This window comes from Pongo abelii, chromosome 5 (genome assembly GCF_028885655.2).
Source record: "Pongo abelii isolate AG06213 chromosome 5, NHGRI_mPonAbe1-v2.0_pri, whole genome shotgun sequence".
In the NCBI taxonomy this organism is placed as follows: domain Eukaryota; kingdom Metazoa; phylum Chordata; class Mammalia; order Primates; family Hominidae; genus Pongo; species Pongo abelii.
In genome coordinates, this window is record NC_071990.2 from 129,502,681 (window position 1) to 129,517,239 (window position 14,559).

At 35.9% G+C, this 14,559-nt stretch overlaps 1 protein-coding gene across 5 annotated transcripts in view; it reads right to left on the minus strand.

Moving 5' to 3' along the window:
• PTPRK (protein tyrosine phosphatase receptor type K) overlaps positions 1 to 14,559 on the minus strand; it is a 559,501-nt gene that overhangs the window by 87,491 nt on the left and 457,451 nt on the right. For all 5 annotated transcript variants that reach the window (XM_054556726.2, XM_054556728.2, XM_024247798.3 and 2 more), the window contains 1 exon segment: positions 12,728 to 12,764. In XM_054556726.2, the coding sequence (XP_054412701.1) occupies positions 12,728 to 12,764 (37 nt within the window).

Consider the following 14,559-nt stretch of genomic DNA (forward strand, 5'->3'; position numbering starts at 1 on the left):
CCAAGACATGTTTACTTGTACTCTACCATCATATCCTCCATATCCTTATTTCTTATTCTTTAATGTAATCACTCATCTGCTCCCCATATTTTAGTACAACAGCTTTAAAATTCACTTGCATGTTGGAAAAACACACAAACTTACAGAAAATTTGCAATACACTCACTACTCCCTTGTTTTCGCTTTACTAAGCATGAAGAGTAAGTTACTGCCCTGATGCCTCCATTATCCAGAATACTTTAGTATTTCCCATAAACAAGGACATTTTCCTATAGATCACAAAATGACGTTCAAACTTAAGAAAATTAACTACTGTCTAAACTTCAGATCCCATTCAAAGTCTGAAACTGTCCTAATGATGTTCTTTGTATCTAAATGATCTAATCAGAATCATGTATTTTATTTAGTTGCTGTATCTCTTTGGTCCCCTTCAGCCTGCACAGTTCAGCCTTCCCTTCACTTTCAAGGCCTTACATTTTGAAAATTATAGCTCAGTTATGTTGTAGAATGTCCTCAATTTGGATTTGTCTGATTTTTTAAATGTTAGATTAAGGATATACATCTTTGGTTGGAATATCACAAAAGTGATGCTGTGCTTTTCTTGCATCCTAGTGGGAAACCATAATGTCTTTCCCAACATGGATACTGTTCACCTTCATCATTTGGTCAAAGCATCTGCTAGGCTCTTCCAATGTGAGGTTAATCTGTACCCTTTTATAATTATTAAGTTTTTGGGAGCTACTTTGAAACTATGTAAATACCTGGTTTCTCATCCATCTTTCTCTCTATATTTATTTATATCAGTAAGGACTTGTGCTTTCCTATTTTATTCAGTGTTATAATCAATCATCATCTTTATTTTGATTCTCAAGTAATAGGCCTCTGGTTCAGCCAATGAGGCGCCCCCTTGAGGTTGGCAATTGTGTCCTCTTGCTATGCCCTCATTATTTTTTTAGCGCTTTCTGGCAAATAATAATAATAATGATAATAATCTAGTTTCATGTTGTACTTTCCTTGTTCCAGCCTTGGAATGAGCCATTTATCCAAAGAGCCCCAGGTACTTTTATTGGATAAAGGTATTTAGACACCAACATCTGGATATTAGGCATATTTTCCATCAATATGTTGTTTCTCCCAGGCTCTCTCAGTGGACTATGTGTATGGAACACACACACACACACACACACAGACACCTATACACACACAGTTTCACCTGTGTTTTTTCTTTAACTTTCTCCCCCCACCCCCACCCTGCCACACACGTAATCTCTGCCATCTCTGCTGTCACCTCCTTCCCTGCGTGGCTGTGCTCCTCACTCCATGCAGACTCAGGCACCCTGCACATGACCAACCTCTGCCTGGAAGTTCATGCACCTAGACTGATAAGGCTCTGATACACTGCTTGACCTCCCTCAGAGTCTGACTCCCCACCCCCAAGCTTTTCATCTTGTTTGGACTCTGACACCTCACACCATGCTATGCGTCCCTGACAGGTCCCCTTTTCACCACACTTGGGCTCTCATTTCCCAAGGTGGATTGCCTACTGTGTTGATATTCTACTCACCCTAGTTGGGCTCCAAAACCCCAGCAGTTCACCTCCACATGTGGACACTCTCCTCCCTGCTCAAGCTCTGACTTACCACACGGGGTCGTGCCACCCACCGTCCCCATGAAGACAAGCTTCTGAATCTGACTGACTTCTGAAATGCCACACAAGGCTGATACTCTGTGAGACTGCTTCCTCCATCCAGCTCAGGGTTGGACAAGGTCTGTGGGGCCACTGCTGCTTCTTTCCTCTCCCACTGGTGTGGGTCCTACCATGGTCTGCCCCACCCCAATGGTTGTGAGATGAATTGTTAAGGAAAAAAGGGAAGAAAAGAGAAAAGGCTGAGAAAAAAGAGCTACACCAGGCTTTCACCTTGTTTCTTCACCTCTACTATTTTACTGCATCAATCTAACATATATGCTATTGAGATTTTTTTTAACCCAAAATGTTACATATAGCTGGGATTAAGTTGCTTTCACTTCAAAAACTTTCAGTGATTTGCTGTTGCCTTTGCAATGCAGTTTGAATTCAAGGTGCTGTCCAATATGAACATAAACTTTCCATCTTTTATTTCCCTGCATTGATATGAATGAGACAGAAAACTTTTATTCTTTAGATGTAAAGCATGTTTTCCAGTCCTATAGCTTTTGTTCTACCTAATTACTTCTAATTGGATCATCTTCCCTTTCATCTCCAACTGTCAAAATCATGTCCATCTTGGAAAGTAAGATTTAATGTTACTTCCTCCATAAAATTCTTCTCTTAGCTTTTCCACCATAAGCAATTATGAATAATAGTAATAATAGCAATGAATTATAAGTATGTATTAAAAATGTCTCACATGTACTTTACTAGAAATTTCACATCTATTATTTCTGCTCTTTTGTCAGTTCTGAAAATTAATAATTTTCAACTCCAATTCCATTTTATATACAATAAGAAAACATCAGCACAGAGAGTTCAGATGACTTGTTCAAATCCTAATAGCCAATAAATAGCAGAGGGGGGATTTGAATCTAGAATCTAGTCTGAATCCAAGGCTAATGCTATTTGCAGTGGGACACAAGCATTGCTCACTACACTTTTCCAGCCACTTTGTCTTTTTTCTTTTGAACATAGCACATTTGTATCATACTTTACTTAAGTTTCACATATTACTTAAAAGAATAAAAACTCCTTGAAGACAGATTCACTCATGTTTAATTTCATATCCCTACCATCAGAGAGCCTGGACCATGCAGAACACTTAGCACAGAGAAGAATGAACCATGGACTAGGGGTCAGGAGGACCAGCTTATAATCCTGCTTTGCTACAAGTCATGAGGATATGAAATGACACTTTAAATAGACACTTAACTTCCCTGATCCTAGGATTCCATGTTTCTAGAAGGCTGTGGTGGTGACTGTATGACTTTTATTTCTATCCAAATTAAACCCCTTAGTTGTTTGATTTAATAAAGAAATAAATAACTTCAAACATAAGAGAGTTAAAAAAAATCCTATCATATCCATCTTTCTCTTTCCATATATTTGAAAGTTTTTTGGCACTTTCAATTTTAAGAAACTATTTCATTAAAAAGTCAAATTTGATCATTATCTTGAGAGAACTGAAAAGTTACAAAGTTTATTTTGACAAAGAGTAATTTGAATTCACTTTTCCCAGTAAACAGCCCTCAAAGCACTTTCTAAAGGACTCAAAGAACAAGAAAAACATACCAAAATAATAGCAAAAATTAAAAAGGGGTAGTTTAACCTGAAAATGATCTACAACCAATATATATAAATGAACTGGCCCTGTGATACTTGGTTTCATATTTATAATTTAAATATGGCTTAAGACCTAAGTAATGGTGTAGAGTTGGATATATTTTTTCTATTGGATTATAACCATTCATGAATTTGGGGTTACTAAATTCCTTAGCAGTATCCTTTTTCATTTATACATTTTTTTTTTTCTATCTCCTCTTCATTTTCTTAACGTCTTTGTATTTGCCATGATTGTTGCCTAAATATTTCCTGCATTGCTTATTGTTTTTTGTTTTGTTTTGTTTTGTTTTACAGACGGGGTCTTGCTCTGTTGCCCAAGCTGGAGTGCAGTGGAGTGATCATGGCTCACTGCTGCCTCGAACTCCTGGGCTCAAATGATCATCCTGCTTCAGCCTCCCAAGTAGTTGTGACTATAGGTGTTTGCCACCATGCCCGGCTAATTTTAAAAGTTATTTTGTAGAGATTGAGTCTCACTGTGTTGCACAGGTTGATCTCAAACTCCTGGCTTGAAGGGATCTCTTGCCTCAGCTTCCCAAAGCACTGGGATTACAGGCATGAGCCACCATGTCTGGCCATGCTTAGAGTGTCTTTAAATTTTTTCTGGCTCCTTTACCAGAAGTGTCCATTATTCAGAACATAAGCACCATTTTTTTTTTTTTTTTAATCTTAGAATTAGGCTTGTGTAAGCCCCGGCAATGTGGCCTTTCTTTTCCTTTCTTCTCCTTTTCTTCATTTAGATTGTTGCTAATAGTGAGCATAATACTATGGTTTTGGAATGACCTGTGGATGCCTCTGTGAAGTTTCCACTATGTTTTCCCCTCCCTCTTTCCTCTTTAATTTCTCTGGTTTCCCAGCTTTTATTCAGCACATAGCTAATGGTTAAGGAGTAGTCAATGAGAGGGGCCTAAGATCAGGTGTTTAAGGGGCCTAAGGTCAGATTTCTATACTTCCTTAAACTTCTGTTCAATGCTATATCTACTTACCACCACAAATCAAAGACTTTATGTCATCATGTATTTTTCTTCCTTAATCTTTCTGTTGTTCTCTTTATCCATACCTGAGCATACCTGAAATATGCTTTTCTTTCTTTCTTTTTTTTTTTTGAGATAGAGTCTCTCACTATTGCCTGGGCTGGAGTACAGTGGCGTGATCTTGGCTAACTGCAACCTCCGCCTCCCGGGTTCAAGCTCTTCTCCTGTCTCAGCCTCCCAAAGCTGAGATTACAGGTGCCCGCCACCACACCCAGCTAATTTTTTGTATTTTTAGTAGAGATGGGGTTTCACTATGTTGGCCAGGCTGGTCTCGAACTCCTGACCTTGTGATCCATCTGCCTCGGCCTCCCAAAGTGCTGGGATTATAGGTATGAGCCACAGCGCCTAGCCAGAAATATGCTTTTAAATACCTGTTCTTATTTACTCAAGTAAGAGTTTGAAAACCTGAACTGCATACATACTGGGTGTAGAAAGATAGTAAAAGTATGAATGGGTAATGGATAAACATAATTTTTAGGATTGTTCAGCAAATAATTAATGAATCAAGGTATTATATAAGCTGGTATACAATCTGAATGGCAAATGACTAAATGAGCTGTCATTTCTTAGAAGGTTCTAAAGAGTGTTTTCAAGAAATACTTTTCAGAAGTGTTTCAAATAAAGTAGGCCCATATTCTCTACTTAGAGAAGGATTTGGGAGAGATACAGGCTATGGGTGACTTTATCTTATGTCATAACTCATTATCTAAAGGAGGTCCTTAAATCATCCCTCAGATTTCTCTCTTAGTGTCAATAATGATTAATTTTCTAATTATTTTTCATACATCCAATTTTCTACTTCCTTAATTGTATGTATAATTTTTGGGATTTTCTCTAATTTCTTCAAATATTCTTTTAACTAGCCCTTGAGACACTTGATATAGATGTTGTACAGAAAAGGGTTAACGTAGCAGGACTAAGACTGAAATTCTTGGAAAGAGCTGCTTGCAAAGTTGACCTTGGACTGATGTCCGGGAACTCGGATTTGGGAGGGTTCCCATCATTCCCTGAGAAGAGTGGTTCATTGTGCCTAAATTGCACAAATAATGTGCTTTATGCTAGAAGTCTAGTTTCCTTCTGGGAGTAGGGAATCTTGGCAGATGCTAGCAAGAAGGGGTCCACGTGACCAGTTCCCACTAAAAACCTTAGGAACTGAGTCTCTAATAAGCTTTCTTGATAGACAGCATTTCACATGTGCTGTCCCAATTCCGTCCTGGAGAAATTAAGCATGTCCTGTGTGATTCCATAGGAAGAGGCTCTTGGAAGCTTGCACCTGGCTTCCTCTGAACTTTGTCCATTTGACTTCTCCCTGTCCTTATTCTGCTTTGTATCCTTTCACTGTAATAAGTCGTAGCCATGAGAACAGGACAACTCACAGGATGACTGAGTCCTCCCTGTGAATCACCAAATCTGAGGGTAGTCTCGGCAACCCCTGAGACAGATACATATCTAGATAATATAATATCTAAATCATAATACATCTATATAGGTACTGCATACCTTTTAACTTTTATTAGTTATTTTATCTCTTTTTTACAAATTAAACAATAAAGTGTATATTCTTTGTTGTCTGGCTTTCACTCAAATAATGTTTGTTATACTTATGTATATTATTTTGTGTAGTCATAGTTTGCATTCTTTGCTTTAGAGCATGGCATTATGTGAATATACCCAACTTACTTATCCAATCTACTACTGGTTGTTGCTGGGTTATTTCCAGTTTGTTGCTTTTATAAATAGTGCTGCTATAAATTTTGCACTACATGTTTTTGGGTGTATTAACATACATATTTCTTTGGTAAGCATCCCAGGAATGGAATTGTTGGGACATAGGTTTACTTTCAGTCCACGTTGCTAGACAGTTTTCCAAAGTGGTTGTGCAAATTTATACCCCCACCAGCAGGATGGTAGGAGATTTCCAGTTATTTTACATCCTTCTTAAGACTTGGTATTTTCTACACTTTTTCATTTTACTAATTTTGGTATAGGTGTAGTGGAATCACATTGTGGTTTCAATTTGTATTTTCCTGTTGAGCACCATTTCATAGGTTAATTGATCATTTTGTATTTCCTTTTCTCTTAAGTGTCTGCTCAGGTGTTTTCTCCATTTTCTAGTGGATTGTCTCTTGTCTCCTCACTAGTTTTAATAGTTTTTAAATATGTTTTTGATATGCCCTATTTCAGATATATTTATTACAAGTATCTTTTCTCCTCTGTAAATTCTATTTTACTCTCATAATGGCATCTTTTGACAGGAAAGAGGTCTTAAGTAGAAGTCATCATTTATTCCTTTTTGTTTAGCATATTTCTATCTCCTGTCTAAGAAATGCTTGCCTATTATTTTTTTTAAAAATTGTTTAAATTTTTATTTTTTTTCTGGTGGAGGATGGTGGAGTCAATCTTTGACTATTTTAACATCATAAAATATGTTCTATATTCTTCTAAAAACTATATTGTTTTAACTCTTATACGTAGCTGTATATTTTTTATATAGTGTGAGTTAGGGGTCAAGATATAATGTCTTCCATATAGATATGGAAAAACTGTCATTTATTGAAAAGAGTATCATTTCCCCTCTTCCCTATAGTTTTACCTTTGTCATAAAAAATGGTGAATGTGTGTGTGTGCATCTATTACTGGAGTTTCTCTTTTACTGGTCAGAATTTTTATTCTTGTGCTATTACCACACTGTCTTAATTACTATAACTTTATATTGGCCTTGATAACATCCAGGAACTGTATTTTAAGAGTAGCTTTGCATATTCTTATTCTTTTCCATTTCCATTTTGTCTTTAGAATCAGATTGTTAATTTTTTTTAACAAAATTGGGATTTTGATTGCTTTAAATCTACACATTAATGTAGGAGCACTGACATTTTACCTACATTGAATCTTCTAATCCATGGACATGGTGTGTCTTCCCATTAATTTAGGTATTGTTTAATTTCTCTCAATAAGATTTTGTAGTGTTCAGTGTAGAGGTGTAATCTATCTTTCGCCAGATATATTCCTACTCTAATTTTTAAAGACACATTATAAATGATGTCATCTTAAAATACTGTTTTGTTGCTGCTATGCTATTGATTTTTGAATATTGATGATATAACCACCTACCTTTGTGAATTTTTTGCTGAAATGGATTATAAGTTAGTTCCCTTAGGTTGTACCAATTTATGTTTTTCCAGTCTCTTCTAAGTATGTGATTACAGCATTACAAATTAGGTTAGAAACTCTATCCTTTCCACAGTTAACAGTGACAGTTTGATCAGTTTATGAATGAATGTCATCACTTCTCTCCTGTAGACGTGGCCATAAATGTAAGGTACCTGCAACAGGCTTCTCAGGAAAGAGAGGGTAATAGTCAGAAATCTTTTCATAAAACAGTTTAATTTCCATAAAAGCAAAATGCTTGAATCATCTTCAGGTCGGTTCTATTTTTTTCCATTTCTCTCTATATCCTAGCATCCCAGTTATCATTCTGTCAAAAATTATTAGACTAGTAATACTCCATATGCAAACAATAACAGTTTGTTACTTTTAAAGCAAAGAAATATTTAACTTCCATCTAACTTGGGGTTGGGATGAAAACAGTGATCATGTACCTTCGAAGGTCCTCAACTCATATCTTTTCTGTTTCAGTGACTTGGCTATTTCTCTAGGAACATGGTGGAGAGTCTACTTACACTAGCAATGAGAGCAGAAAGAGAGGTTCCGGGGTCCAATTTGAAGCGAATTAAGATGAAACCAGTTAGACACAGGGTATTCCAGATATACAGTAGTAATGGGTGAACTGTCACCAACTTTAAGAATAATTCAAAATGTTGGGAAAAGATGAATGTTGAAAATTGTATGTGTTACTCCTTTTTAATTTCTAGTTCTGATCTTATGCTTGAGAACTATAAAAATATTCAGAGCTATTATTTCTACTTTGACTGTAAAATTTAAAGACATCCACTAATGAAGTCAGAGTTTCTCATTAGCAAAACACGGTACATTCTTATGCTACTTAGTTATGTCCATCCTTATGACACTTGATAGAATTTTAATCTCTCATCATAATGTCCTGCATCCTGAATTTAAGACTTATTATAAGAGGTAATAATAGCTAGGTTCTCTTTGGACTCTGTGCTCTAATATATCAACTCATTCATTCTGGTTAATTCACTTGAATAGGTCCTTCACATTGAAATGTGAGTACCAGGAAAGCAAAGAAGCTATAGAATATGGTCATAAGAATAGCAGTGATTACAATGAAAAGACAATTTGAGCTAAACTGTCTTCCTATCACAGAATTCAGCTGAAGAAAACTCTTTTGAATAAAACTGATACAGACACAGACTAGGATTAAATTTAATTTAATTCACATTAGTTTATAGATTATATTTTTAACTGACTGCTTTGTCACTAAAATAAAGTCTTAGCTTTGGCAAAAGTATTCTATATTAGAATATGAAATATATATCACAATATAAATGCACAGTTAAAGAAATAAAAATAACTCTAGTTATTTAATAAATTTGTCTTAACTCACATATTGCTGATACTTTTCATAGTTGCAGACGGTACTGTAACTTTTTTGATTAAACATGAAAGCTGAAGCATCTACCTTACGTTTTGTTCAAATTCAATTACCATCTCCACAAATATTTATTGTACCTAATATGACTCTCACTCTGTACTTGTCCCTGGCAAATAGTGATGTATAAGACTATTAAATCAGAGCTTCAAACTTGGCTAAATAAGTATTTTTTTTGTTTTAGTAAAATGTTTTATTTTCTATTATAAATATGATACTAACATGTAACAATGAACTCTGGCTTCTCCATACAAAATACAACTTTTTCTAAAATAAAGGGGATGGAAAAACAATTTCCAGAGAATGAGAGAGTGAGTGAGAGAAACACACACTTTGTTCAAGGTACTTTGTCCCGGACTACATTTGGAATGTTTTAAGTTTTCAAAAAAATGCGAAAAAAAGCAACAGACTGTTGCGTATGGCCTGAACAGAAAATTTGTGTTGTAAAAGGTCACACCGCAAACTGGAATGTCTTATGGAGGGACACCAGATTTTCCAGAGAACTAAGTTCTTTTCAGCAAAATTGATCTAAATGCAAAGGATATTAGGAAAGCAAGGTTCTAGCTCTTCAGTACTCACAACTGACACTGGAAAGGGGGTGGGGGTTGGGGGGCAGGGGAGGGTCTGACTGTGAGGCAGGTGAAACACAAGACTTGCCCATAGGAGTCATCCAGGACTAAGAAAGGTCCTTTCTAGACCCTTTTCATTCAGCCCAGGGATTCCTGGGCAGGGTTGTCCTTCTCACTGAAAGTGGCTTATGTACTGAAAATGCACCTCGTCCGATAGAAGGAAACCTTCACTGAAGCTAGCAAGGGGAGCCTTTCAAACTCCAGAGACTCCTCTATAATATACTCAGTGCTGTTTCTAACTCTGGTCACGCAATTTTTAATGTATAATTCATTTTTTTATATTGGGAAATACTTTACCTATCTACCTACATATCCACACACAAATTTTTAAGAGTAAAGTGCACACATTTTAAACGTACAGTTTGACAGATTTTTACCTACATATGCACCTGTGAAATACTGAACCATTCCTTCACCAGAAGGTTCCTTCATGCCTCTTCCCAGTCATAAGATTATGCCATTTTGACTATTAAATGTTTCTTCAAAATGCCCTGTCAGAAAACTTTTTATTTTCGTATTGAAAAATTTCACACCAAAGCTGACCATACTTGCATGCTAGTTTAAAATGTAGTCAGGCAATAAGTTGATGTTACTTTAATAAATGTGGTAGTTTTTCTTTTTCATTTCTTTTCTTTTCTTTTTCTTTTGAGACAGAGTCTCACTCTGTCACCCAGGCTGGAGTGCAGTGGTACAATCATAGCTCACTGCAGCCTCAAATTCCTAGGCTGAAGCAACCTTCCCATCTTCCAAGTAGCTGGAGCTACAGGCACATGTCACCACGCCTGGCTAATTTTTTTTTAGTTTTTGTAAAACAGGGTTAGCTTTTCATATGTGGAAAAAACGCTAAATGTTCACAGAAGAAAATATATCAGACCTGGGCAAAAACATTAAAAAACAAGCAAACAAAAAACCCGTAGTTTCTCCCCTGTCCTAGCAATCTCGATCACAAAAATTTAGTTTTGTTTTTATACATATTTCATTCATAACTGTCTAACATAAATTATGTCCCTCTTAAGTACAAAATTATTAGTATAAAGATAGTTAACACATGTACTGTTTATAATATGGTAAGCACTATTTAAGCACTTCATATATATTTTATTTTATTATTTTAGAGACAGGGTCTCACTCTGTCACCCAGGTTGGAGTACAGTGGCATGGTCATAGCTCATCGTAAACTGGAACTTCTGGGCTTAAGCAACGCTCTCACTTCAGCCTCCCAAGTACCTGGGACCATAGGTGAGCTCCATCACGCCTGGCTAATATATATATATATTTTTTTAATTTTCAGTAGAAACAGGGTCTTGCTATTTTGCCCAAGCTGATATCAAACTCTTGGCCTCAAGCTATCCTCCCGCTTTGGCATTGCAAAGTGGCAGGAGCCACCGTGTCTGGCCTATATATGTTATTTTAATCCTCAAAACAATAAGAAGGTGTAGGTACTCTATTATTTAATTTTTGGAATGAGGGTTTACATAATTTTCTCAATACTAAAAAATTCCTAAGGGACAGAGTCAATATTTGAACTCAGATAGTATAAGGCCAGAGTCCTTTCTCTTACTCACTACACCACACCACACTGCATTCCTGAGATCCAGAAGTGTAGGAGAGCTAGATTATTAGACAAATAATGGACTATTTTTTACCACTTCAAAGTTTCTATCAATTATTCTGTGCCACATGGTAAGACTGTTTCCAGGATCTCAATCCTCCTATAGTTTAAGTATCATGTGATATTTGTCATTTTTTAAATGTGTATCGGGAGAGAGATAAAAGGACACAAACATCTCAGGCAAGAGCAAATAATGAAATAACTGAATAAAAAAGTTATGTTAGGATAATACATAGCTATCATTTCTCGGTTACAGAAACATAGCATGACACGTCTAAAGAACTTCAGAGGTCAATGTGGGACCCTTTTACAATTTTGGTTCTACTTTAAATCTGGAAAAACACAGGTGATATAGACCTAAATGCCTTATTCTATTATCTTTTAAAAATTTCAACTCTCGTTCCTGATTCGTAAGCTAAATTTTTAAAATAAAATCCTTATACATCATATGTGTCTGTGTATATTTTCTCTTTAACAATTGCTTTTTTAAATAAAAACTATCAAAAGGAATCTTCATATGTGAATTGAAAAAGTATATATTTTTTCTCTTCCATAAAGCTTCTTTATTATTCACAAGAGTTAAGGAGAATGTCTTTCTTTATTGCCTTACAAATCAGGAGTAAAGCACAAATGCTGATTGAGCAGACTGATGATTAGATGGAAAAAACTGATGAAAGGAAAGATGCCAGTACAAACAGAATATGGCCATTCATTTTTACCCCAAATGAATCAACTACTGGACACAAATGTGGGTCTGCTACTGATTCCGGCAGCAAACCACCCAAAGAACCAACCCTTTGAGGAGGCCCGCGTCTGCATGCAGACAGCTTTTTCATGTTTCTTTTGCTAGAATACACCAAGTAGCAATTTCTCCTTTGTTAGCACAATCAAGTAACTCTTAAATGAAGAATTAAAAACACAGAGAATGTAGGAGACTCTCCCCCACTTGGAACTCTAAATACTCATTCAAAGATGCAAATGTTTTCTCTTGTCAAAGAAACTAGGCAGCTAAGCCATAATATGCCAGGTCAGCAGGAATTGCCCTGGCTATTAGCTAGCCATCACAGATCTGATTTCTCAGAATAAGTTTTTAAAAAAGTAAATGATCTTCAATCTAACTGCACTACTGATGAAGATATAGACCAATCTCTATCCCTATAATCTTATATAAACATGAATTAGCTTGGTTCTTTTTATGTTTGATTGTCTACGATGGAAAGTAATAGAGGTTTTTAAACAAGCAACTTGCTATTTTCATCTGCTATTGCTGACCTTTTCCTAAGATATTGGTTGATCAGCAGCACAAGACCTTTCAGACACTAAATGGCAGAAATAAGCCCTTCTAAGATTTTTCTAGATCTTTCCTATTATCATAACAAGATTCCTTCAGTCAAGTACTAGAGGATGGGAAGTAGCACCCCATTAGTTGTTAAAGACACGCAAATGAGTCACAGAACTAACTATAACAGAAATGTCATATTTAGCCCTGAAGCAGGGAACAAAGTCCTTCCATTTTAGAAAGGGGGTGAGTGTAGTTAAAACAAGCAAAAAAAGCAAACCTCTTACCTTTTGTAGCAATGCGTACACACTGGGTTTTAGTTTCCTGATAGAGTAAAAATGAAAAAAAAGAGTCAATGTACAGATAATGTTTCCTGTTTCATAAACTATAATTATTATGAAGATCCATCTGGGGTCATAAAAAGGGATTATAAACAACAGAATTTTAACATTAAGAAAACTTTAAAAAATATGCCTCCCTAGGGATACTTAAAAATCTAAAGTAAGAACTTTGAAAAATATTTTAGTTTTCATAGACAGGTAAATATTTGTTTTTACCTTGCAATGAAACAGGTTAGTTTGTGACAAGTAGTACAGCATTCTATTTTCATGTATAGTACTTCGTAAACTATCAGAAAAATGTATTTGCAAAGCTAATAAAAATCAGGTCCAAATATAAATTTAATTTTCATCTGAGAACTGTAGACTCAAACCAAAGCTGAACATTACATACTTTCATTTGGATCCTAGCATGACTAAAAAAGCTAAATGATAGCAGTTAGAAAGATCATCAAAACATTACATCATAGTTGCGGTGTAATTTATCTGTTCTTTCTTTCTTTTAATTTAGCTATTAGGAGTTAAATGTTTCTCAGCATAGATAATTTTCCTCCTCTTGCTGGACAGAGCGGGTATACAAAGTAGAAGCAATAGGAAAGGACAAGAAAAAATATGATTATTTTTAATGCTGTCAGGTGGCAATAGGAGATACATGTCCCTGCCAGCTACTTTTGGCCCCACTCTTCCTCCTCTAGGACTTAATTGAGTCAGTGTACATCCCTGAATACACAAGAGGTGAGAAAAGGTTTCAAAGCCAGTGAACAAACCAGAGGCGATCTGTTTGCAAGATGCATTTATAACTCTATCTTGAGTAGTTCTATATGTTGATAATTTATAAAAGAGTTTACAATTTCCACTTAAGCATTTTTTATTTTTAAATTAAAATAAAGCAGTGAGGGGGGAATTTGCACTTCTATTACTTGTGGCCTGAGACCTTCATGGTAACCTGCGAGAGATTATTTCACAGTCCCATAAAGGCCCCAAAGGATTTTCATTTCTTAAAAGCAATTGCTGTTAACTTTCTATCGGCATTACCAATCTCTACTTGTAGAAGTCACATCAACTTTAAAACTCTTTGCCAAGATAACTGTGAAATATATTGTTGCTATTCTGTACTTTGATTAAACCACAGTGTAGATATATTAACAATTGGAAGAGAAAATTCATATCAAAAAGCTTTTAAAGAATGCAGAGAAAATCCTTTATAAGTAGCAGACATTCATTAACACTCCTCTGGTATAATAGACCAAATAACCAAAGTTAATTTGGAACCTCTCTAAAGATCAAAACCCTCACACAAAACTATGCTTCCTACTCAATGCTATATTATACCCAGAATGAACTAATAACTTCCATAGCGTTTTGTTTTTAGAGTAGCCCAGTTGTAACAGTGGTATGGAATGATACGTGGGCAGGAAGTGGACATTGGACTACTCTCTAAAGACCCCAGTTCTTTAAAGGTAAACGAGAAGAGCATCTTCAACCACGAGCAGCCTCTGACTTTGGAGCACATCTTAGAAGACGCTGTGGGCTTTTTCTTTGCTACCTACAAGCCAACCATATAGGCAAGCAAACAACAAAGCTTTGATTAAAAAGCAGCTAATCAATACCCAAAGCTCTCACGGCCCCTGCAGAAATGCAAAAGGATTGTTGTCTTCCAATTAAACTCTTCTAAGATATAATATGACTGATGCAATTGTATATCATGTATCACTCCCAGGTGCTCACCTTAGGGACTCAATTACATAAACCCAGCAATTTCCTATACGGCTTCAAGTCCA